Source organism: Bombus pyrosoma, linkage group LG11 (assembly GCF_014825855.1).
Source record: "Bombus pyrosoma isolate SC7728 linkage group LG11, ASM1482585v1, whole genome shotgun sequence".
Lineage (NCBI taxonomy): Eukaryota > Metazoa > Arthropoda > Insecta > Hymenoptera > Apidae > Bombus > Bombus pyrosoma.
The window spans coordinates 3940416-3964201 of record NC_057780.1 but is presented as its reverse complement, the minus strand read 5'-3'; the positions used below and the strand labels follow the sequence as shown (position 1 = coordinate 3964201).

At 36.9% G+C, this 23786-nt stretch overlaps 2 protein-coding genes across 5 annotated transcripts; one reads left to right on the top strand and one right to left on the bottom strand.

Moving 5' to 3' along the window:
* The first annotated feature begins 467 nt into the window (after positions 1 to 467).
* LOC122572711 lies at positions 468 to 23507 on the top strand. 4 transcript variants are annotated; one of them, XM_043738041.1, is made up of 4 exons: positions 468 to 674; positions 17048 to 17133; positions 21402 to 21655; positions 22905 to 23507. In XM_043738041.1, exons 2-4 carry the CDS (start codon positions 17107 to 17109, stop codon positions 22930 to 22932), a joined length of 309 nt encoding a protein of 102 aa, XP_043593976.1. In that variant the 5' UTR covers positions 468 to 674; positions 17048 to 17106; the 3' UTR covers positions 22933 to 23507. The 4 variants fall into 4 exon arrangements, 1 of the variants encoding a protein (XP_043593976.1); XR_006318535.1 differs by lacking the exon at positions 468 to 674 and having other exon boundaries at positions 17061 to 17133; positions 20837 to 21742; XR_006318536.1 differs by lacking the exons at positions 468 to 674; positions 17048 to 17133 and adding an exon at positions 19273 to 21340 and having other exon boundaries at positions 21402 to 21742.
* LOC122572337 lies at positions 2644 to 5882 on the bottom strand. The gene is made up of 5 exons (XM_043737198.1): positions 5730 to 5882; positions 4397 to 4597; positions 4019 to 4237; positions 3677 to 3859; positions 2644 to 3170 (listed from the first exon to the last, which is right to left on the bottom strand). The coding sequence occupies exons 1-5, from the start codon at positions 5880 to 5882 to the stop codon at positions 3051 to 3053; spliced, it is 876 nt and encodes a 291-aa protein (XP_043593133.1). The 3' UTR covers positions 2644 to 3050.
* Positions 23508 to 23786: the final 279 nt, after the last annotated feature.

Genomic DNA, 23786 nt, shown 5'->3' with positions numbered 1-23786 from the left:
TCTTTCGTTTATCTTCTCTTGCAACGAGACAGCGATTGCTCGGGAACTTTATAAAAATAAGGAATTTCTAGCGAACGATTGGAATTGTTTATTCGTTATAAAACCAATACATCGGTTTTTTGAAATATTATATATCTTGAAGACTGATATTAAATATATGATATGTGTTCTAAATTGTCGTATGCACGTATAATCGAATTTTTCATTTCTCCGTTTATCTTAGTATAGAAATTATCTCTGTCGATTATTTTGCGTTCTAAATTTTATTGATAAATTATAGTACAAGTGCAATAATAGTTAGCGAAAGATTTGTAAATAGAGATATAATCGCTGATGATCTTGATCAGAAATAATATACTCAGAATATGACACGCAGAACATAGACATCTATATCTACTCTCTAAAATCAATCTTCTAATTTGTTTGTGTAATTACCAATTAATTAATCGAACAAGCATATTATTTTAAACCGTTCGAACTTAAAACCTCGAAGTACATCGAATCTCGTTTTAAATTCTAAATTACAGGAACTTTGAATGTAATTTCTATGATTTCGAGAATCATACAGGAATAAAAGAATACGCGAAGTGAACAAAAATCGTAAAGAAAGTCCGTGTGACCGTAAACAATACTTTATAGTAAAATTAAATTTTCCATAATCCCATCTGACCACGGTTAGTAACAATCTTTTTGTAAGTGGCAATAAATGCTAAAAAATTTGATCGAGTAAATTTAAACCGGTTAAGAAATTCAATATTTTTTATATCCTTGATATAAAATTGAGTTAAGTTGAGAATCAGGTTGAAAAATTGAGAAGCACTGGAAACGCGATCACGTTCATTCAAGTCAATGGTCAGGCGTTGGTTTTCATGAAAGAGAATATACATATGTACGTATGTATATCGAGCTTTATTTAACCTTGTTAGCTACATCTTGATAACCATTTGGTACGCCTTACTTTGAATATTAAATTAATACTATGTACTTAATTACGATGTTGTATTTTTTACTATTTATCTATTAGTAACATACATTTTATTTCTGTTTCTAAACACTGTTAGTTGTTAAGGTTATTTCAAGCCTCTGATTCATTTTTCGCTAATATATACGTCAGCAATGTTATTATCAATTACCAGGCGTGATTCATATCATTATTAATTTTATTAGCCATGATGATACATTTTTATCTATTTAGAGGAATTATTACTCGAATAAATCAAACGATAATTATCATTATCATTAATTATCATTTAGTCTCGAAATTAAGCGCAAATGTAAGAAACAATTGTAATCTTTGAATTATTCCTTCAAACTTCAAAGCACAATAGAATAAAATGTAGACATTTGGACAAACTGTCGTTCGTGTCCGAGCCCATATTTTTCATAATTACAATTTCCACGAATTTTTTCATAAATTTTCTCCAAGGAGATGATAAAGAAATTCCAAAAACATTGTAAGAACAGTTATCGCATCGATTTGTATCGTATATATGTAGTAGACCTTCCTTAAATGTTCAAACCACGCCTTTCGTTAACTCTTACGTCACTTCTTACCCCTCCTGAATGACATCATGTCGCTGATTACGCCTACAGCGTCATACAGTATCGCTCTCACATGCGAAGCATCGTAAAATTCGCATTGGAGGAATTTACAATGGCAAATTATGAGAGCGCACGAGCTACGTCACGTTCATCCAAGAGCAAAAGAAACAACTTCACTACCATACGAGAATTCGAGTCGAAATGTGTGGATCGTCGACCACTTCCTGTTTTCGTATTTTCTTTTTCTATTATCAGAATCTTTTACGCTGATCTTCTTTCTATCCGTTCTCCCGTTACCTTGACTTCGTTCTTTTACTGAACGCATCGTAACAAAATGCAATTTTATCGTTCGTTTTCCTTTGCTTATTCCGATTACGAGAATACAATTTTTGGGTTATGTTGAAATTTTAGTTCATGAGAAACTGCATCGTAGTAACTTTAATGTAAAATATAGTGTGAAATCGTATTTAGTAGAAATATCTAATATAGTTCGATAAAAGTGAATACTTCTAAATCGAGCTATAAAATGTTATCTCTTTTAAGAAATAATATTCTTAGTATAATTTGATATATGTTGATGTATAATATATGAGATGGGTTCGAACGTGATAAATTTTCCTATTTCATCTTGGCTTTTATTTCTATGATAACGGGTGAGAAATTTTAAACTAACTTGTGTTTGTACGTTATATGTGACAGTTTTCACATGACTGAATGATGATGAATGACGTTACGTATATTTTAAAAATAATGTTTCTTCTGAGCTATGCGCAATGAAGACTGAGTCCTTTAAATTAAACATGTCATAGAAGCAAACGTTAATATTAAAGCTACATAGGTCTCTTAGACATGATTCATTTTTCTTATTCTATGGTTATTAAATGATGGAATTATCTGTCGTACTTGAAAAGAATTTAAGTTCTTAGTTTAAATTTAAGTTTATTCAAACAGAATATTTATTCCATTCTGGAAAATTTTAAAATGTGAATGCGTATAAAATTATATGAGAAGTTATCTTTTATTTTAAACGTAAAATTAAAGAGAAGACATTCACCTTTACAAAGTAAATTGTTACTGTTTTACGATACAAATTTTATTGAATTTTCAAGACTTTCATCGATATAAAAGAATATGAATATAAAGCATAATTGAATGTAATTTCTAAGATCTTTCTAAATGCTGGATAAACCTTCGATTGTCCTTGGAATTAATATTTTCATTCATGTGGTACTAAACATATATTAATGTAGCCATGTAATAAGATGGGAAATTTATTTTGTGCCTTGTTTGTAGCCTCATACTGTATCTTGTCTGTACCACTAAACAAATCACTAGCATTTTGCGCCCTCTCTGACATAACGTGGTAATCTTCATAGTTATCGATGAAAAAGTTACCAGATTTTAAATTTCTTAAAAGTTTCTTTAAATTTGCATAAGTCTGCTTCACGTTTCGGAAACAACGGATGCATTGTATCCCTTGCAATTGTAATAGAATTTAAGACGAAAGATTACATGACGTGAATTACTTGAAATTCATGCAGTGGTTGATCCATTTGTCTTCTCTGTTTGAGGTAATTATACCAATCGACGAAGCAGCAGTAAAAAATAACATCTTCTTCATCTATATTCTACAAATCATAATAAATTGTTTATATCACAATTTCTATAATTTCTTATCTTCATTAAAATCAAAAAAATAAGTAACATGTAACAAATAAATAGTAGATATTCGTTATTTTATAACAACCAGAATCACAAATCGATTAAAAACAGAAATTGGTTTAAAATTGCATTTCGAATATAGACCGGGTTATGTACAAAGTCAGTGGTTTCGAATACAGCGATATTATCGACGGTAAGAAAGTGATCGACGATATACCGAAAGTTGGTTTCATAGATGGCGGAAGAATTAAATCGCAGATAAGATATATATCGTCGTCTTTGATTCAGGCAAAGATCATATAAAACAGATAAAATAAAAATGAAATAATTCTTAGACATTGCATTTGGTAAAACATTAATGATATCAAAATTAGAGGTAAAAATAATAATTTACATTTGATCTTTGTTCTATTATTTCGTGATAGGATGAAACATAATAACGAACAAATTTTTTGAATACTCTGTTGTTTACCAATGTCTTCGATTCTTGTAAGGAAGGAAGCGTATCTAACGTAGCAATCGGAACCAGCTTGCCAGGTGCTTCATGGTACACTGTTTTATGTATTTCATCTTGTCTACTAAGACCTTGTATCGCATCGGTGCCCGTCTCAGAGTCAGTATACTGAAGATCACTAACTCCACTTTGTTTTCTTATCTGAGGATAGTTAAAAATAGTTATCGAAGAGCCAAAGAAACTTACCAAATGTTACGCATTATGAAAATTAATACGTCGTAACTGTTTTTAACTATAATTTGAATTACGAACTGTTCTGATTAAAAAATTAAACTAAATTCGATGAAAATTCGAACGTACCCACTGATAATAATCTAACAAAATCCAACCTTGTATAAGGTAGATGCTCATACAGAAAATCGATATCAAGCACATGATGAAGTTGTGAATAAAAATTGGGTGTACCAACAGTTCGTCGTCGTTGATTTCAGTTAGATCGAGATACCAATCTGCGTGCTTCATTTCGACTATTCCGATTATAAACATTAAAGAAGCTGCTACAAAGCATCCAATAAGAACCTACATTTGTATTATTATTATTATTATTATTATTTATTATCACTATTATTATTCCTTATCAATGATAAACAGAGATTATTAACACTTTGTTTATTGTGTAAATATAATGCTGTATTAAACAACGCTACAGATAATACATAAAAATTTTACGTTACTAACGATTTTTGGATTTCTCCTGAAAATATCTGTGGAAATCCATATAGCTGCGAATGTTAGGCTCGCAAGCATGCACAATGGATAGATTAAAAAAATTACATTTGTCTCTTCAGGCAAATAGGGTACGGACTCGTCTTCCTTTCGACGTTGCCTGTTTACATAATGATGGATGTGATGGAAGAGTATCAACACAAGACTGATAATCTATACAAATTTCCTATAATTATAAAGATATTTAAAGACACGATCAAAGTGTTTATGACACTATGACCTCTAACAAATGACGCGTCTTTCCGAGGCTCGATCGAATTCGCAGGAAAAATTAGAACAAACGTAACGGAATACTAAAACATAACGAAACTCTATCTTATCTTCGAATCGTGTAAAATTGCAACACGAAAAAGAGGAGAAAGAAAAGAAGTAGAATGAAACCAAGCGCTGACACGCAACTTTTTTCACGACACAAGTTGACGCGTGTCAAGATCTTGTTTCCGATTGCGTAACAATAACAATAAAAAAAAAAAAGACGACGGTAACCCTCGTTGATATCGTTGAATCATATTCGCGACATTTCGCTACGTAAGAGTCACACCATGAAATTAGGTCACACGGTTAGGATCGAGTGCGTGTATTCACGCGTGTGCCTTCGATTCGCACTTCCTGCTTGTAACTAGACGCTCTTAACTCTAAACAGAGATTTAAGTAATATGCAGCTTACGATAATATACGATTGAATAGCGAAATTGAATACGGGCACGAGCCAAGTTAATCAAAGGGGAAGAGGAAGATCGACTCGAGTCATCGAGCAATATTTGTGTTATTGGGAGAAAGGCGATTGCATTTCGCAAATATTTTTGCATTCTTAAACCGTGTCGTTCTAGCCGAGTTTTTGTGACACTCTTTCACGCTGCCTTGCGAATTATAATATCTTTCGCGAACTAGATAAAACGGGGCTACTCGTGTCGGTGAAAACACCATGGTTCTAACTTTCGCGTAATAATAGGTTGTATAGCCTATGAAATTAACAATATCCGTACCTATACATATACTGCACGTATATTTTATAACAAATATATTAATTGTCCCAAAAGTTCCTCTCGTTTTATAAGGAAATAATAGATGCACGACATCTCTTACGATCATAAATAATTCGATAAAATAATACAAAATAAAAAATGTGCGTCTATTATTTCCTCATACGACGCAAGGAAGTTTTGATACAACCTAATATTTAGATTGTTTCACAATGATATCGTACGTCTTCAAAGATAAATAATTTTTTAAAATTAGGACGATTAAAATTGAGGAAGAGATTGTATTAGCTGAATGAACTTACAAATTGGAAAAGATGCAAGCCAGCATGAACCACGTGAGAAAGATTTCTATTTCGTACCAATTTCGTTCTATTTCTATGATAAATACTAGCGATTTTTGCCATTTCACGAAGTTTCTCCACAGTGTCAGCTTCGTTCATGATTTTATCGGACATTTTTTTTTTTGGAAATGCAGATAATAAGACGGAGATCGTTCTCTCTGTAATCAAGGCTTTTACGCATTCAAACGTCAAGCAATTTTAAACACAGCATTAGCGAACATATTAATAGCCTGCTACATTCATTGACTACCTACATATTAATAGCTTGCTACATTCATTGACTACATATTAATATGCTACGTTATTCGATACTATATTCATTTTGTAATTGGATAGAAAAAGAGTCAATTTATTATAGATAATATAGCAATAAATATTTTAATATCGGTATAAAGAAAATTTTCTCTATATTTGATAATAGGAAATATCGTTTAATAAAAATTAAAAAGATAGAATGGATATTTTCTTCCAAAGGGGACAGAAAAATAGAATGAAAATAGCAATAGTATATTTATTTCGTATTGGAACTACAGGTAAGTGTTTCTGGTCTTTGACCAATTTCTTGAATGCTTATCTTGTTCTTTTTCTATCACGTTTCTATCCGAAAATACTAACAAGTTTCCAGATTATTCAGTCTTATCTTCTATATTCGTAATAAGATGTTTTATGTACACGCTATTGTTATCCTCGTATTACATATTATCGCTAAAAAAAAAGGCACGTTCTTATCTTCTTAAACAAATATCGATATATCAAGCTATTCTATTTTTATTTTTACCTTTAATCATGTTTCTACACACGAATCGCTTCTTCTTATTTCTTCATATAAATGGGCCACATTTAGTTATGAAAAGAACAAATAATATCTACTGCTAACAATTTTATTCACCGTTTTACAAAGCTGCTTTAATATTTTCCTATTAAAAGCAAGATTAAATCAATGAATATAGAGAGACTATCAGATTCCATTCAGAGTAAAGGAGTAACTGTACTTTACAACCGAACATATTCATGCTCATGAATGGATAATGGTGACACAGAAACGGTATCTAACACCATTCAATCTTCCCTTATATTCAATCTTCACATCTCACATAGTTTCGACAATAAATCCATTCAAATTCCATAGCATGTCTGTTTTAATTAGAGACATTGGAAGATCTCAGAGTCAAGTTGATTTTTTTAAACGATTGCTATATTGTGTTCTCTTTATTCTAAAATAGTATTTCTCGTGACAAATTCAACAACATACGACAATAGTTTTTTATTGTTTTTATTATTTTATTTTTATTATGATACGTTTTACGATAGATTTAGCATTCCACCTGCTAGAAAGTACAAGAAAGTGTGGAAATACCCTCAGACACCACCTATATGAATTCCATCGCTACTAATGCTAATCATCCTGGAACACTGCAAACAAGATTATTTTTGCTAAAGATCATTTTGTCTCCTGACACTTCACGCGTCCCAATTATTTCTCTTTCTATCGATCGCTCCATTTTTCATAATCCCTCTCCATCCATCGCCTGTCTAAACGGATCGCCGTAGCGATCACGGATTCCTAGAGGTTTGAATCATCTTTTAGAAATTTTCCAAGCAGCCACGACTGTAGCACGATATTTCGAAAGACTCGAGACGATTAACAGGCGAACGAGAGCGGCGACGAAAAACGAAGTGCGACGATAGCCCTTTACGAACTGATTCCAGGCAGAAATACTTTCCATAATGAAAGCGAACGCCTCATACCGCCTGGTAATAGGCGTACAGTCCATTCGAGTGTGCAGGTTGTGTAATGTCTGCGCGGACAGAAATTCCAGAACGAAGTCCTTTTTCTTCCTCAAAGCGAGATCGAGAAGGAAGGATCTTCGGGGAATCGAAAACTTGCGCGATTCCTGGAACGATTAAGAATAGATTTAATTGCAATTAGAGGGTATTATACTGCCCTTCGGGTTTTCCCATTCCGATGAATGGAAATTTTGCTTTTGACTATTGCGTTTGATAGGGTGAGTGTGGAACAGACCGTGGGATTGCAGTTTACGAAAGGATCACCGTCTAAAGAAGATTCTATCGTTGAGATTCTTTCGCACGATTGGACTGATATTATCAGTCAGCTAGTCATTAATTTAAAAAGATGTCAAGTCAGCTGATTATTTTGTTTGGCATAAATCTAGAACTTGTAACTTCTCAATTCGTTAATATCAAGTATTGGCTGGTGAGTTATTGTTCGATTTGTCATCGTTTTAATATGCATTCTTTTTTTTGCAAACGAGACTTATTTTGTTTGCTAAATGATCGAGTTCAATATCTTGTACGAGTACACAACTCCCTAACAAATGCGTATATCTGTAAATAAAAATTCAATAAAAAATTATACTATTAACAAACGTGATAAGATTTTAGACACCTTGTTCTACAAATACGTACATTTTTCATTTAATCGCAGTACAAACTGACGAACATCTATATTCGTTGATTGTTTTACATCGTGCTGTAACAACGAATTACAAAGGATATGAGAATCTTTACGCAATCCTTGTAATTTATCGTACACGCTTAGCTATAGTGAAAAAAACCGTATTTTTTTTCATTCCTTGCGGCACGATTAACCTCCATCAACAGCTAGGGTAAGAACGCGTAAATATACCGTACTTGTGGCTCATCAATGGCGCCATAGTTCCTTTCTCCGTCATCTGAATAACCTTGACGGTCCTGCGCTAGAGAAAAATCTATTTTTTTTTAATTCTACTAGCATTTCCGAGTAAATAAATCGATATTGTAGATGCAGCGTTATGAAGATTACCGTGAAGCATCATGAGAATCCTATGAAATGATTGACACAACAATGAAACGACGTGAAAAGAAATTTCAGCAATTTTAAAGAAATTGCAGCTTTGATGAAGCGTTTAACATTCTTTTCTTCGTAGATCTTATTAACGAGTATGAAGCAATTTAAAAAATACAATTAAAACTAAAATACCTAGGATTCCATTATCGTTTAATTGTGAAAAAAGTATATAAAATAATTTTAATTAAATATTTTTGATTGAATCGAATCATGCGTCATCTTCCTTCGGGTTTTCTAATTAAATAGTTACTATAATTGCTTAATCATACATCGGAGAGATTCCGTATTATCTTTTACTCAATTTTCATAAAGCCTATTTTCACTTAAAATTATTCATCCATTGTGATTTTTAATTTTTGCCAAGATAATTTTTTAGTAAATTCATTACTTCAATTTTTTTTATTAAAATTTAAGATATTGTTATACCGTGTAAAGAACTCGATAAAAGACTTATAAATCAGTGGATAAAGTTAACATCTCTATCTCGCTTTCCCTGTGACTCATTGGGAAAAGAAAAGTCAAGAAATGTCTAAAAAATCGTTGGAAGCAGCGGTTCCCTGAGGGTAGGAAACGGAAGAAACGAGAAAGAGTAGAATAAAAAGAAAAGGACAAATTCTTCGTGCCAAATTCCTTGTAAGATTAAGTGTGTCGAGATCAAAGATATACCGAGAATTTGGTACTCCTGAAAAGGAATCTTTTCGAGAATTTAGGGGTCTTGGGACAGAGATCTTTCGTGTCTGTGTAACAGGTTGATATGAGAGTAAATTTGTATCGAATCACGTATTAGTAATTTCGTTGTTACGTATAATAACGAAAATCAGTTATTATTTAATTTGTTATTAATTAATTTCGATATTAACTTAAAAACACTTGAAAAAGTATTATATTTGCCTGATATAAATTGCAAATAGAATTAAGAAGCAACCATCTGTTGTACTGTTATATGTATTAACGCAAACAACTTCTTTACATCCTTTCGCATGTGCGGTTTGCACCCTTCGACATCGTAAGATCAACAAAGTTTACGCAGTAAGTTATCTCACCCTCGTATCTGTATCGAAGGGTAGAGAAGAAAGTATCAACAAAGAAACGTGCTTGACATAGCCAAGGAATGTTCCCGTAAAAGCAGAGAAGTGCATGCCATGAGCGATATTTCTTGCAAAATTAAAAAGAAGGACGATAATCTTAAATAGAATTCGAAACGCTATCACACGTATGTTTAATAACAAATAAATATAAAGCTCGAATAACTATCTCAGCGTTACAATACAGTTCGACTGAAAATACCGAGATTTATATCAAATAACGAAATATTACCGAGGTTGATTCATATAATGAATAATTGATTGTTTAAACGATGCTTTTGTGATCTTTGCGAAATATACATACATACACATGCAGTAAGTATCCTGCAGTTTATCTATACATTTTCTTCGTTTCAAACTTTATCGATATAATCGCGATAATCGAGTCTCATAACGGTGCTGATGAAATTTCAAAATGTTTCGTATAATGTATTCATAAAAGGTAGAATATATTCGTAAACGGTGTTGCGATACTTCCGCGAGCCTGTGCATGTAGCTATGCTTTAATTAAATTAATCAGGCACAGGGGTTAAAGGTTAAAATACGGAATATCCACCCTGCAGGCACCGCCCTGTCTGGATCGGTTGCTCCAAGATCGCGGTACGGTGGTGTTAACCCAGTTACGACATTTATTGCTTTATAGTATAGGGAGCGCGTTATTAGCGGGTACGAGCGGCCGCATTGAACACTGAGCTCTTTGTCGGCGAAAAGATTTAATATTCATGCGGGCCGGTACGGCGGGCGCGGCATTGCTTCTTCGCGACGAAATTGCGTCTGAAGGCTTCCGCGGCTCGTGAACGACGCTTTATCGCTTTTCCTCGCGTTTTTAACGAGCGAATAACGCAACCCAGTAAACGTTGATTAAGCGAGAAACATTATTTCAACGCTGCCGCGTCTCGCTGGAAACCGAGGCCGCCGATGATTTAACCCTTTCTGCCTGCTTCCGTTTAAACCGCTCGTTTATTACCATCAACTTGTTTACTTTATTTTTCCTTGATTTTTTCTTCTCTTTTTTGCTCTTCCAAGTGACCATAAACGGGGAAACTTTGATAGTGAAATTCGATGCAAACAGGTTTCGAATAAATACGTATCCATTTTCTGTTATATTGCATAATCAGAAAGAATTGCATCATGCTGGTCAGTTTGTAGGAAGTTACACGCGTTCGCTGTTGATTAATTTTTTCATTAGATATAAATGTTCTATGGTATTAAATAAGTGTTATAGAGATTCTAATTTTAAATTGTAAAATTCTATACGCGTATTTCGCACGAATCGTTAGGATGACGATTTTCTCGAAACTTCGTGTGATTTTTGATTCGTCCGTCTGGCTCATGCTGACAACATACACATTTTCCAAAAATACTTTATACGAAAATATTGCTTTCATAAGGATATTAATATAAAGCTGTACTAATTTTTTCTATCTCCATACGATCTCTCAATTGTTTTATAAATGGGAGTATGTTTACGTCTGAAAATATTAACAACTGTTTGCTGACATATCGTCGATCAGATTGCGATGGAATATTTCGTGCAGATAAAAATAAAGCACCGAAGGAAAAGATCTAAAGGAAGATAATCTTCCTAAATAAACGTTATAATCTTGTCATAATACGTTACATATATTTCATAACTTTCAACAGCATCTAAAAAGGGTCTACCTAAGTGTTCATGAAAGGTACGAGCTATGTAGCAGATAATTTTCGGAAGCGTAAATTCGCGTCCATTTTTGATCGGTCGCAATCTTTTTCTCTCTCTACTGTTCCGGTTAAATCTCCAAAGCCGTGGAATCACTGTTAATTAACTGGAATACACCAGCGATCGGACTTTAGTCTTCGTTACTTTGCAATTGCGTAGCATAGAAATATAAGTTTCGCAGTTACTTTTCCATTAAAAATCAGACGAACTCCATATTAAGTACGATGACGCAAATCCTCGGATTACAGCAATGAAAATGATTCAGAATTTCACTTAGATTACGCGCGGCTTCGTTCATTCGTAAAGATTAAGTTAGAATTTTCGTGTCCGCGAAAAGTACTTTCGTTTCATTCTATCGTTATAATCCATATGGTCATAATTAACGTTCTTAGTTAAAACCAGACAGAAACTCGGAACGAATAAGGAAATAAATATAAAACATAGAACGATACGAAATGAAATTAAAGTGCTTGTTCTGCGACGTTATGAATCAAAACGATAGGTATCGATATTAAAATATTGGATTTTCATCATACTTTTATTCGTAATGCGACGTAGAACATACGACGATTGTATTCGTTAAAAAGAGTGAATCATAGATTACTATGATATCGAGACTTCGTTTCTGAGTACGTACAAAGAGAATAGAAGAATTGTCATCTGAAACGACTTTAAGATAAAATTGGAAAAGGAACGCGATCTTTTATCGATTTCTCTAACACACACAATCTGTAATTTTTTTTCATGATTACAAACATCTTCGATTCACTGTTTCGACGTTGCTTCTAAAGATACGAATCGCAACATTTTTAGAAACATCTCCCTCTTGTTTCACAAATTACCGAATCGTCAGCTCGGTTACTGGCTCATTTCCGTAGAATCCTTTCATTTTGTTACTTTTCGTTAGTACAGGTTGATTGCTACCTACGGTTTGTCTGGTGATCAGCACTGATAAGGGTTGTGAAAATCTTTATTACCAGATGGAGTATCGTAGCTACCTGTTACGTTAAAAAGGCATAGGCATTTACGGTTTGAAAAGAATGAAAACGGATATACATGAAATGGCTAATAAATTGCTGATGTATTTATTACCTGCATTATCGGTAATAAATAACATGCATTTTATTTTTCGTCGATTACTTTGTATCCTTGAGGATTAATTAACTTCTCGTAGATTAATGAACGTTTGTTTGCTTATAACTATGTCGCTTTCCTACGTTTTATTGACAATTTGGAAACTCCCGTACGTTTAATTGCCCATTTACGAGCATCTAAAATCAAGATTAGTATATCTTCGTTTAAATTTATCATCGTTCCTTTGTAAATGTAATATCGTTCCAACTATTCCGTACTTTGAGAGTATACTGTTTCATAGACAGTTCTTTAACTTTGAATATTTACGACAATGAAGTGACATGAAAGCATTAATACGTTAAACCATAATGTATATTATACACGAAAATCGAGATAGATATAATTTTTGCATCAAAATATGAATTCTGGATATAAGCAATGCAGGACATTTTAAACGCGTCGAAATGCCTGTTTTTGCCTATTTCACAGTCAGGACAAAATTCACTTGAAACTGTGTCAAGCATAAAATAATATCATAATGTTTATTTCTATTATTTAAAACTTAGTTTCCAAGATCATCTTAAACGATCAAGAAATAAATCGATCGTGCCTTACCAATAGAGTTATCCAATTAGATTACAAACAACTTAATATCGAAATACTAGATTTAAATTTAAATCCTATGGAAGAAAACATCTCACGTTACCACGAAATTAATCGTTCTAAAAATAGTCTGTCCAATTCAGCTGGAAATTTATTACTCACGTATCTCCGATACTACTACCAATTTTACTGGAAACGCTATTATCGTTGTTACAAGAATTATCCTGTTACAAGCTGGTAAACAGGTATTTAACGCAATGAGTCCAACATCGATTGAGTTGTAATTTAACACGAGGCTCGTTCCCGTAATACGAAGACGTTCGAATTATCTCGACGCCGGTTATCATCGAAAATTTTCCAATCGATTCCCGTTTGTACCTGAGCGGCTTTCATTTTCCACCGAGCTTGTTCCTTGGCAGAGATGTAGCAGCACGTAATCATCGAAGAGGTAAAGGGAACGTCATTAATGATCGAAACACGGAACGGTATACGCGGCGATTTAACGAGTCGGATTAACTTCAACCTGCTGGATTAAGCAATCGTGTGGAAAAGTGGGACGAGCATAAGGATAAGTGCGGGACTGATCGGTTCCGGGACGAAATGATCGAAAGTCGTAGAGAGAAGACGTACAGAGAATCACGCAGTGATTCACACGTCGTTGAGTAAGTCTTTTTTTATAATAAGAGATAACAAGTTTCTTTGGTTTCGTTAATCGGACGAGGTCTCGTGGGAAAACAGAAATTCCACAAATTTTCTCTTCAATTTTTTTATAACGTAATCTTGTAGCGTACTTTTGCATGTGTGCTTTACGTATGCAGATGAAAGTGAAATTATTTTTTTACAAGAATTTTTTTCTAATAATTCGTATATAATGCTAAATTTTGTTATTTGTTGCAAAACAAGTTGAGTGGAATAATTGTAATCCTTTCAACGTAATGAAGTATTTATACGAGCGAAAAGTTGAGATCTCCTTAGTTAAAACATATTCTGTTAATTGAAATTAATGAAAATAAATCTACAAACTGTGCTTGTAAACACGAAATTGTTCGATTCTATACCATAGAATTATATTTATCAAATAACCAATTAATCTTGCAAACGTTAATAATTATCAATCTGCACACTGTCATTTTTCAAAGCATAATGGAATACACCATTACTAAAGTGATATTATCAAATGAATACATATGGAGACAGAAACCGAATGATTGGCACAATTAGAGGAATCACAAGATTCCTGGAATAGATGTCGTCACGAGCTCATTCACGATACCCTTAACAATCGTGAGCGTGAAAAAAGTTCCACGCAGCATCGGAGAGGCAAGCAATCAATTAACTAATCTGTTAATTACCGCCACGAGTCGACAGCTGTGAGCATAGTTCAAAGGAGGCTGGCGTTCAATGAGACCTTTATGATCAGAGAAAAGTGCCATCTTGTAGTTTCTTCTCGGCACATTCTGTTATTTCCCTTCATCGGTCCTTTTCCATGGCTCCCTCGAAACGCACTGATAGACCTCGTTAAACCTAATTTTCCTCCGAGCTGTTTGTTTTAATTAGTCCATTCGGCTATATTCAGCTATATGTACAACTTTCTTCAACGTGTAAAACACTGAACGCTCGTTAGGAACAAGAATTTTAATGACTAGCGAAATATTCGTAGAGTTTTCAGTGTGACGGTACAAATATTTCTATTTTTTCGTATTCTGTAGACAAATATTTGAATCGTGGAATTTTCCAAGGGGTCATGTCTACGTTTAAAACGAAATGGACGATTGAATAAATTGCTACAACTATTTTTTTAAACTATTGAAAGCTACTTCGAATTCGTAATTAAATCGCTCTGTCGTTTCTGTAAAGTAAAAATGTTCTCGTACGGGTCTATTTTATCTAAGTTTAAGAAAAGAAGAAAGATAAAAAATAAATTAAAATACCGCAGAATCGTTGAACCATTCAACAAGTAGAATTTCATATTTGACTGATTGGCCAACTAAGAAGTTTCTAAAGAAGAAATTCGATTCCGTGCGCAGAAGATTCGCTGTTAATGTTGGAAAGAAAAGAAAAGAAAAGAGAAGAGAAGAGAAGAGAAATACCATTACCGCCGTGAAACGAAAAAGGTAACAGTATTACGACAAAGATAACCATGAAACTTCTTTTACCATTCGAAAGACCATTTTCGATCTAATTAACGGTAACCATGGTACAAAAAGTTGCGACCCACGCAACGAACGATCGACTAACGAGGAAAAACGCTGGACTCTTTTATTTCTGGGATTTTTCTGAATGCCCGCTTTCCTCGTAGCGGTTCTACGTCGCCCGCTCATTTTCTGTCTTTCCCCTCGCATTACGCGATCCGCTTCGCGAGCATGGCATAGGTACAGCTGCAAACCGCGGCTCGTAGGGTCATCCACGTTGCAGGAAACAGGAAATCCTGAGAAGTGAAACCAAGCAGAAACGTCGGGAACGCACAGAGCCGCCACTGTCTAGGATTCGTAGTGGTAAGACAAGATTGAGGAGGTCTGCTCGTTTCGCTTGGAAATCTTGTTGCCTCGCTTTGACAGTGAGAGATGCAAATTGTGAAGTAAGCTGGAGAATATGAGTTACCGTGGCCGCGTCACGAATAATCAGAGTGCACCAGGCCTGGTCTTCTTATTGTTTTTACCGAAGAAGAAGGATATGCCGTGGTACAGATAATTGATGAATGAAAATATTAAAGAAATGTTTTCCACCGATTCGCAAATCGCGGTCTACGAACGAACAGTAACTACAGGTATTCGTATGAAACGTATAACTCGTTCGTTGATAAAAATTATTATGTAAAAGTTATTATAATCGACAACGAGTTAACGTGTGTAGAATTTCTGAAGTCTGAAATTCCAAATAATCGCACTAACTGCCTGCTGGGGAAACGTACTATACGAGCATAAAAACGTTCTCGACGCGTATACCTCTCAATATTTCCCCGCGGTTTCTGCACGCGCATTAAAACGCACAGTTTATATACACGACGAAGGGAAAAATGCGACGATAAAGCGAAGAATGGTACAAGGTACACGAGCGTGTTCTGAACGATTGCTTTGGCCGCAAATCGCGATCGCTAATCACGAAATAACTAGTCGTGTATGTCGACTGCTGCAAGTCGATCGATAATATGAAATAGCGAGAATAGCGAGGCCCATAGAAAGCACGTTGCACAACCTTCCTAACGGATAGACACGTACCTTTTTTACACTTGAATCGTTCGTTTTTCGATACAAGGTCTTGGGTGAGGCATAAAACGCATTTTTCCAAATCGTACTTTCGCTCGAGCAAATGTACTCTTACGTAATCAGAAGTAAAAGGAACGGCAGAATTTTTATGCAGAAATTTTAATATCAAAGACGCCTGGCTACGACTAATTATTCGAAGGTTCTCTTCGTTATCGGGCGTATACATATAAAACTAAGACGAAGAACTAAGATTACGTAGGGCGCGTTCTTTACGACGTTTTCTGCTTACTTTAACCCGTACATTCATCCCCTGAAATATGGACACGCGTTTATTATTCGGCCTGTACACCGTGATATCGAAATCCATAAGTTAAAGTTGCAACCGAGGTAAGCAACGAAAGGATCGAGAACACACGAGGTACGTGTAGTATACACACACGACGATGAGTATAAACGGCGGTTCTCGTTGGCGCAATTAAAAATTCAGCATCTCGTTCCGTGGATCGAGAGCACCGTACCAAGCTCGTGCGCTGTAACTACACACGTATATCGCCGGAGAGGAAACTCCGACCTCGAGCAGACATAGTCCTCGAATTTCTGTAAACTTCCGTAAATCCTGGTCCGGCTTCCTCACCCTTCTCACCCCCATCGATCTTCCGGCCGGCTAACCGACAATTAAACTTTCATAACCTGTTCATTAGCGCGAATTAACGCGGTGCGCTAACTCATCTGGATTCCGCTAATGCAGCGCACTTAATTTACAGCGGCGGCCGTCCTCGCGCTTGCTGCAGGCCCTGGTGTTTGCCCTCCTTCTCCCCGGAGGATGGCGTCGACGAAACGGAGACAGAGGGTAAGTGAGATTATAAACGACGCATACCGCTAGACAGAGAGGGTCGGATGGAGGAACGACAGAGGGACATTTAGAGACTGATGGCGCAAACCTTTTAGGCAAACTAATGCACCGAACCTGTTACATCAGAGAGGCTACTCGCGGCTGTCCACCGCCCCTCCCTCCATCTCTCTCGCACTTAAGTCCCCCTTTGCATTGCTACATACTCGTGTACCTACCAGTTGGATTTATTATGGGAAACGCGCCTTATGCCGGTATCGGCTGGCGAGTTCCTTTAAGCCCCGAAACTGTTCCAACGGAGTTGAAGAAGGGACGCGGTTGAATGACGATGCGTTACGGTGAATCGTGAAATTTTGGAAAATCGTTTACACGTCGTTCGTGCGCGAATCGGTAGTGGGAGTAGAAAACCACGGGGACCGTTTAATCAGACTTAGGTAACTAAAATTTCGTTCTAACGAACAAAGTTCGCGTAGACGTAGAGTTCTATTGTACTTTACGCGATAGAACAAATCACTCGGAAGCCACCGGTTGGTCGACTCTGTAAATTGAAACTATAGAAAAAGCAGCGATATTACGAACACGGTTTTTTTACATTCATCTTGGAATTTACCATTATTTGTATCATCCTCTTGCGACGAGTGAACTTACGGAAGAAAGTATCTGTCTTTTGTAAACTGAATATTAATCATAGCGAAGGAATTAATGAAAAGCGAAATCAGTTAGTTTTGCTTCGAAGAAACTGAAACAATAAACTAAAGTATTGCGATAGTTCCCACCGAAAATAAATCGAATTGAGAGGTGTGTTGGCAAAAGGATAGAGAATAAACACTGACCTATGAGAACCTTATGGTAAGCAGGCTCCAATTATCGCGCGTATAAAGCTGTTCCTGCTCCAGAGAGAACGTATACACGCGCGTGCAATTACCTGCACGTCCCCGCCTACTTGTTCGACTAGAGCGTGCACACATAATTACTGTGGGGAACTGGCAATTATTAATTTAGGTGTTACTCTACAGACCTATATGCCGGCTTGCTCCTTCGCGGGACAGCTGCGTTGATGAGAATCGTTTCGTAGCCCGTGGAAATTAATATTACACGTGTGCTGCTTTTACACGATTGCACGACGCGATGTTCGGTCGCTCCTTGTTATTACCCGTTTCTCGATACTATATATAGCCAACGACGTCGTTAAACAATCGTAAAAAAGCGCTTAACGTCGTTCGTCGTTCGATTCGGTCTTAATTAAAAACGTTTCTTTGTTCGCTAATATTTTTGATAGCATTTAAACGATAGTCGTATAATTCTAAAATTGTTTTAATTATCCTGGCAACTTAAATCGATCCAGGTATTTAAAAGGCAATTAATTTGTTAAGAAGTAAAAACAATATGACAAACGAGCGTCGGATGCTCTGTGTTTCCCATTTAGGGTAGCGAGTCAAATGTTGCTTGACCATGAAAAGTCACAAAATAATTCCTGGATTATCCGTTTTCCGTTCTTAAATCTTGTGACTCGAGATTAAGAATCCATGTTTCGAGCCTCGTATAGTTCTCGACATATGATACGTACATATCCTCGGTATTGAGATATACCAACGTAAAATACATCGATACGAAGTGATACAGTAATAAACGTAAATTTTCGAGACACGTCTAGGCATACTATGATTATGCATTGTAAATCAGCATCCATTGCACAATCGATTATCTAAATGGTACTATATCACCCAGTGTCCCAAGCACTGTAATTACACGTACTAGTAATGATTTTGGTAAATGTTATTACTTGAATAATCTCCATCCTTTCATCGGTTTGATCATTCAATTTACATGTTTAATCTAAGTCGCTCGAATGTGTTTATTTATCGTGTGGCTTAACGCATGTTGCACCGATTCGAATATTTAAACAGCGATGATAATAATTTTTGCATCGTAATCGCTGTGTGTTTAAAAAAGGTAACATAGACAGGACACGAAGCAAGGAATAACGTATTGGAACAAAGATTATTACTCGAAATAAGGATATACAAACATTTCTGACGGAAAAAGTAATAAGGTTACAGGAATTATTCTAGTAGCAGCGAAGCAGTTGTAAACAACTCGGTCAATTTCAATATTTTAGTTAACGAAAACTTGCTCGAAACGAATTAATTGGCTTCTAAATTTTTCCCCCAATTTAAATCACCACTAATTAAAACAATCGCGAGCGTCGTTTGAATCTCACTAAAAATATCGACGAATAAGAGGTATTAGTCCAAATTTCTTTATTCATTGTCTAACGTGTACTCGATAAAATATAGGAAACATACGGAAAATCCCAATTTAGATGAAACGTTGCCAATTCTTATCGCACGATTTTCAAGTCCACGAAATTCACACATTAAGAACAGAGAAGATAATATCGTGCCACTTTATCATCGAGGACACGTAACCGAAAAAAGAGGGAAAAAAGAGGGAAAAAATCGGAAGATCTAACGGGTATCCGACTTAATTACAAGCCAGCATATGGACCGGACCCCAAGTTGGTTCCCTTTCCTCTCGCGGTATGAATATCGCATTAAGTCATGAGTGAGAGATAGCTCCGGGCAGGGGTGGGCCCCCGATGGGAAACTACGAATTTAATAGAATAATAAATGGAGCCGTCTGCGTTGCGGCGATGCCGATGGCGACGACCACGAGACCTCGTGGTACGCGTACGTACACACCAGGAAGATAATTCGGTTCCTTTTTCCTCCGAGCGGCTCGATTCCCTTCGATCTCACTCGTGCAACGCTTCTTCTTCGATGTCGAAAAACATCACGCTGACAGATACCACGCCGAGGTATCGTTAAATTGCTGTAATCGGGATATAATGTAGCAGAAATATCGTAGGAAGTTGACCGGCCCGGTAAACTTTTATAACAGTGATTACGGTAATAGTCGACATTACGCGGCGCGATTCTTTTAAGAAACAAACCGCGCGCTTTATATGCGCGATTATAATAGCGCGTGTATAAAAGAAGTTGCCGAGTAACGTTTCGAACGCTTACGAGTTTGCCCTGGCTCTTTCATCTCGACGAAATTTCACCCCGTTATTGCAGATTTCTCAGTCGAAGTTTGCGTTATAGAATAAACAGAGTTGCCCGAAGCCATGTTCCAACTTGCGCGAACAATTTGTTGAAAATTAACTTTCCAGAGGCTGATAAATTATATATCATTGGTTATTATAAATTCGCACAGTGTACAATAGCGGTGGAAATTATCTAACAACTAGATCATTTTCAAATTTTACTAATATAATCACGGCACGGAACGGTGTTTCATTATAGCGAAAATAAAATCTCAAAATGTTCTATGTAACACTGGCGCAATATCCACGAGAATCTTCTACGGTAACTGTACAAATATTTCGCGAATCACTGTAGCTTTGCATCTTACGATATATTTACAAAACACCGAGCATGATGGAATAATCGCAAGAGACACGCGTGCCGTTCGAGTAAAACACCACGCCAGAGTGTCATCTTGGTCCCAGGGGATTGAACAAGATGTCCACTGTTAATTACACGCACGGCACGCTTTACACGCGGAAGCGGAAGCAACGGAGCCATCGGTTAAAGTGGGGGAGTCCCGGACAAATATACATGCATGTATTCCCGAAAAAGCGTGGACAAGAGCAGCCGCGGGTCGTTCGATCTGTCGCGTTACACGCCGTTGCAATTTTCAGCACACGAACGAAAGAGACGATGGGTCGGCCGGGGCTCGTGTTAGCACAGTTTACAAAATAAACACTGGTGCTTGTAGCAGATCGGAAAGGGCGACCGATGATGGTCAGGACGAGGCGAGGAGGATGGAGGCAGCGTCCGTTCTGCACTGATAACACAATTAGCTTGTCTCGTCATGCGCGACCTCTGATAAGGGATTCCCTCGCTCTTGTCCTCTCTCTAACATCGCTCACCCTCCGCTTCCATCGCCCATCCTCCGTCCTACTCTCTCCGTTCCCCTTTCTAGTATTCGCACATTGTTTCTCTTCGTCGTACCAGGCTTGCATACCCCCCCTATCCCTCTAGCCCACTTTAGTCGCTCAGCGAGCAGGATCGCGCTCGTCAGTCGAGTAAATCCAGACGAGAAGATCCCTTGGGAGTACACGGCGTTTCAGGGACGCGCGATAAGGGCAGCGGGGGTACAGCTTAACCCTCTCCGGGATGCGAGAAGGGACACAACACGCGGGGTGAGCCGACCCCAACGTTAATACCTTCCGGCAGGTTTTCTTCACTTGATTTATTCCGCAGGGGCTGAAATCGCGTGGCATGGCACGCACGTGCGTGCACACGCGCTGCCGTGCCGGTTTTCGCACGGACAAGCCGATCTGTGTGGGTGCACCGAGGGGCAGCCCGGACCTGCAGCCATCGAACCAACTGGATATATACTTTAACGAAGTCCGCCAAATGTCCGGATCGTGTCCTGGCGAACAAATTTGTCGAGACACGAGGGATGATTCCACCACCGATGATGAAGAGCCAATGAATGAAGAGGGAGGGAATAGGTTGGATCTCGCAATTTTTTAAGCAGGCTACTATAAACGAACGACGAAGACATCTTTGTTTTGAAACTCGGTTTATTAGCGTCGAAGGTGAGCGTCGAATGCAAATGGGATATTGTCTTGACCATTGGGATGTTCAGAGAAAATTCATAAGTACGATAACCGTTATGAATTAGGAGACTTGTACAACTTAATAACTCGGACTTAAGCGTTCCGGGATTAGTGTAGTGTATTTGTATAATACTTGTATACTACCTGTATAATACCTGCTTGCTACTATGAATAAATATTCTAGCATTTTAAACGATTTTCAGGAATGGGTGTTATTGAAATGGGTAAATGACGTCGACAAATTTATGATTTTAATTATAGTTAAGAAATTTTACAATCAACCCCTTGCTAGTTGAAGGTAACGTTAGAGAAAGTACGTATATCTTTGAACCGTACTGTATATTGTGTTACGGGTGGATTTTAGGGTACAATTAAGGCTCCGGAATTGAAGGATTAAGAAGTTGATGTTATTAAGGCATAGTTAATTACTTGCAGATAACCATTTGTAAGGTGCTATTTCGGTCATTTTATGCAACTTTATTCACAAACAGTAAATATAGATATACAATTGTAGAAAGTTATAGTTTAAGAAATAGAGTTACTTTAACAGAAGTTAGCTATACTTGCCGAATTTACACGTATGTTACAGTATAGTATATTGCAGATATAGTAATATTTAAAATAATTTAGAATATTTTACTTGTAGAAAATCTACAAGAAGTGTGGAAAGAATTATTATTCTAAAACAATTACGTTAGCTATATATTTATACATATTGATCGTTATCGATTTTTTAATGAAGTACATTTACATATGGAAATTATACAATCCTAAATTACGAATGATTGCATCTAGTAGTATTTTGCATAAGATCTTCCAAGGCCCGGTTGTATAGCCTTTTAACCTATTTTTAACCGATGTCTTCTTACACGAAATCTCTGACCGGTGCCCCCAAAATCACATCTGAACCGGTTTTGGCATCAGGACACTGAACATTTTGTCTACTCCGAAACATCACTTTCCTAACATAAATTTCCAATTGATTGACGTATAAACTATCGACGAATTAATAAAAAAAATTAATTAAAAGCGACACGAAAAAATATTAAATAGTATGTACTTTGACTAAGGTGGGCGGCATAACCCATCGAAAATTGCCGGGTATATACATGAAAAATCATTTCTCTCGTTCGTTTTTCAGGACGATCGAGTCATTGTGGAAGCGGTAGGAGGACGAAGGAAGGAAGCACAGTGTGACGATGCCTACGATTGAAAAGAAGAGGCCACCGGGAAGCGGTAGCCATAGACCTCGGCGCAGTGGAGCATAGGGGGTGGCAGCGGTGCGGTAATAGCATAAATCCGCGGTTGTAGTCGGCTCTCTCGATGCCGCCAGGGCGGGGGAAGGGACAGGCCAGGAGCAGCCGACTGTCGGAAGAAACGACAGTCGCCACTCGACGCCTGCATCGAACAGAAGGCAGCCTGTGCGCAGACGCAAGCCGCATTTTTCGAGAGTGCATCCGTTCCCCGGGACGAGAATCGAAACTGGTTTCGAACGTGGATCATGATCCCGGTGAAATCGATCGCGACGCAATGAAAACCCAACGAACCGTTTTTCGCGTTACCTTTTCTCCGTCCTTTTAAACGAAAGCCAAAGATACGACGCGACGAAGTTGTTTGGTGCTGTGACAGTGTTGATTCCTTTTCGTGAGGAACGGAACGACAGCCGAAGAGGACTCGAGCTGAATAAGACGCTCTTCTTATCGGATAACGTCCAGGGACCCGGTTCAACAAGCAGCGATTCGAATGGCAAGTCCTATCAATTTTGTTTATTGTTCATTCGGTTTGACAATCGCGCAAACGACGCGTTGTTATTTAACACGTTCACGGCCGCTGATTTCGTGGAAATTGTCGATTAGAAAAGCATAAATCTTTCGTATTGCGGAAGGGTAAAGTATCGTGATTTCTGACAATTGTTCTTAATAAATGTGAATATACGGAAGAAATTCCTCTTTGCTTGTAACCATTGATCATTGAACTATCGGAATATAATTCAGCTATGAAAGTACGTAATATTATGTCAGCT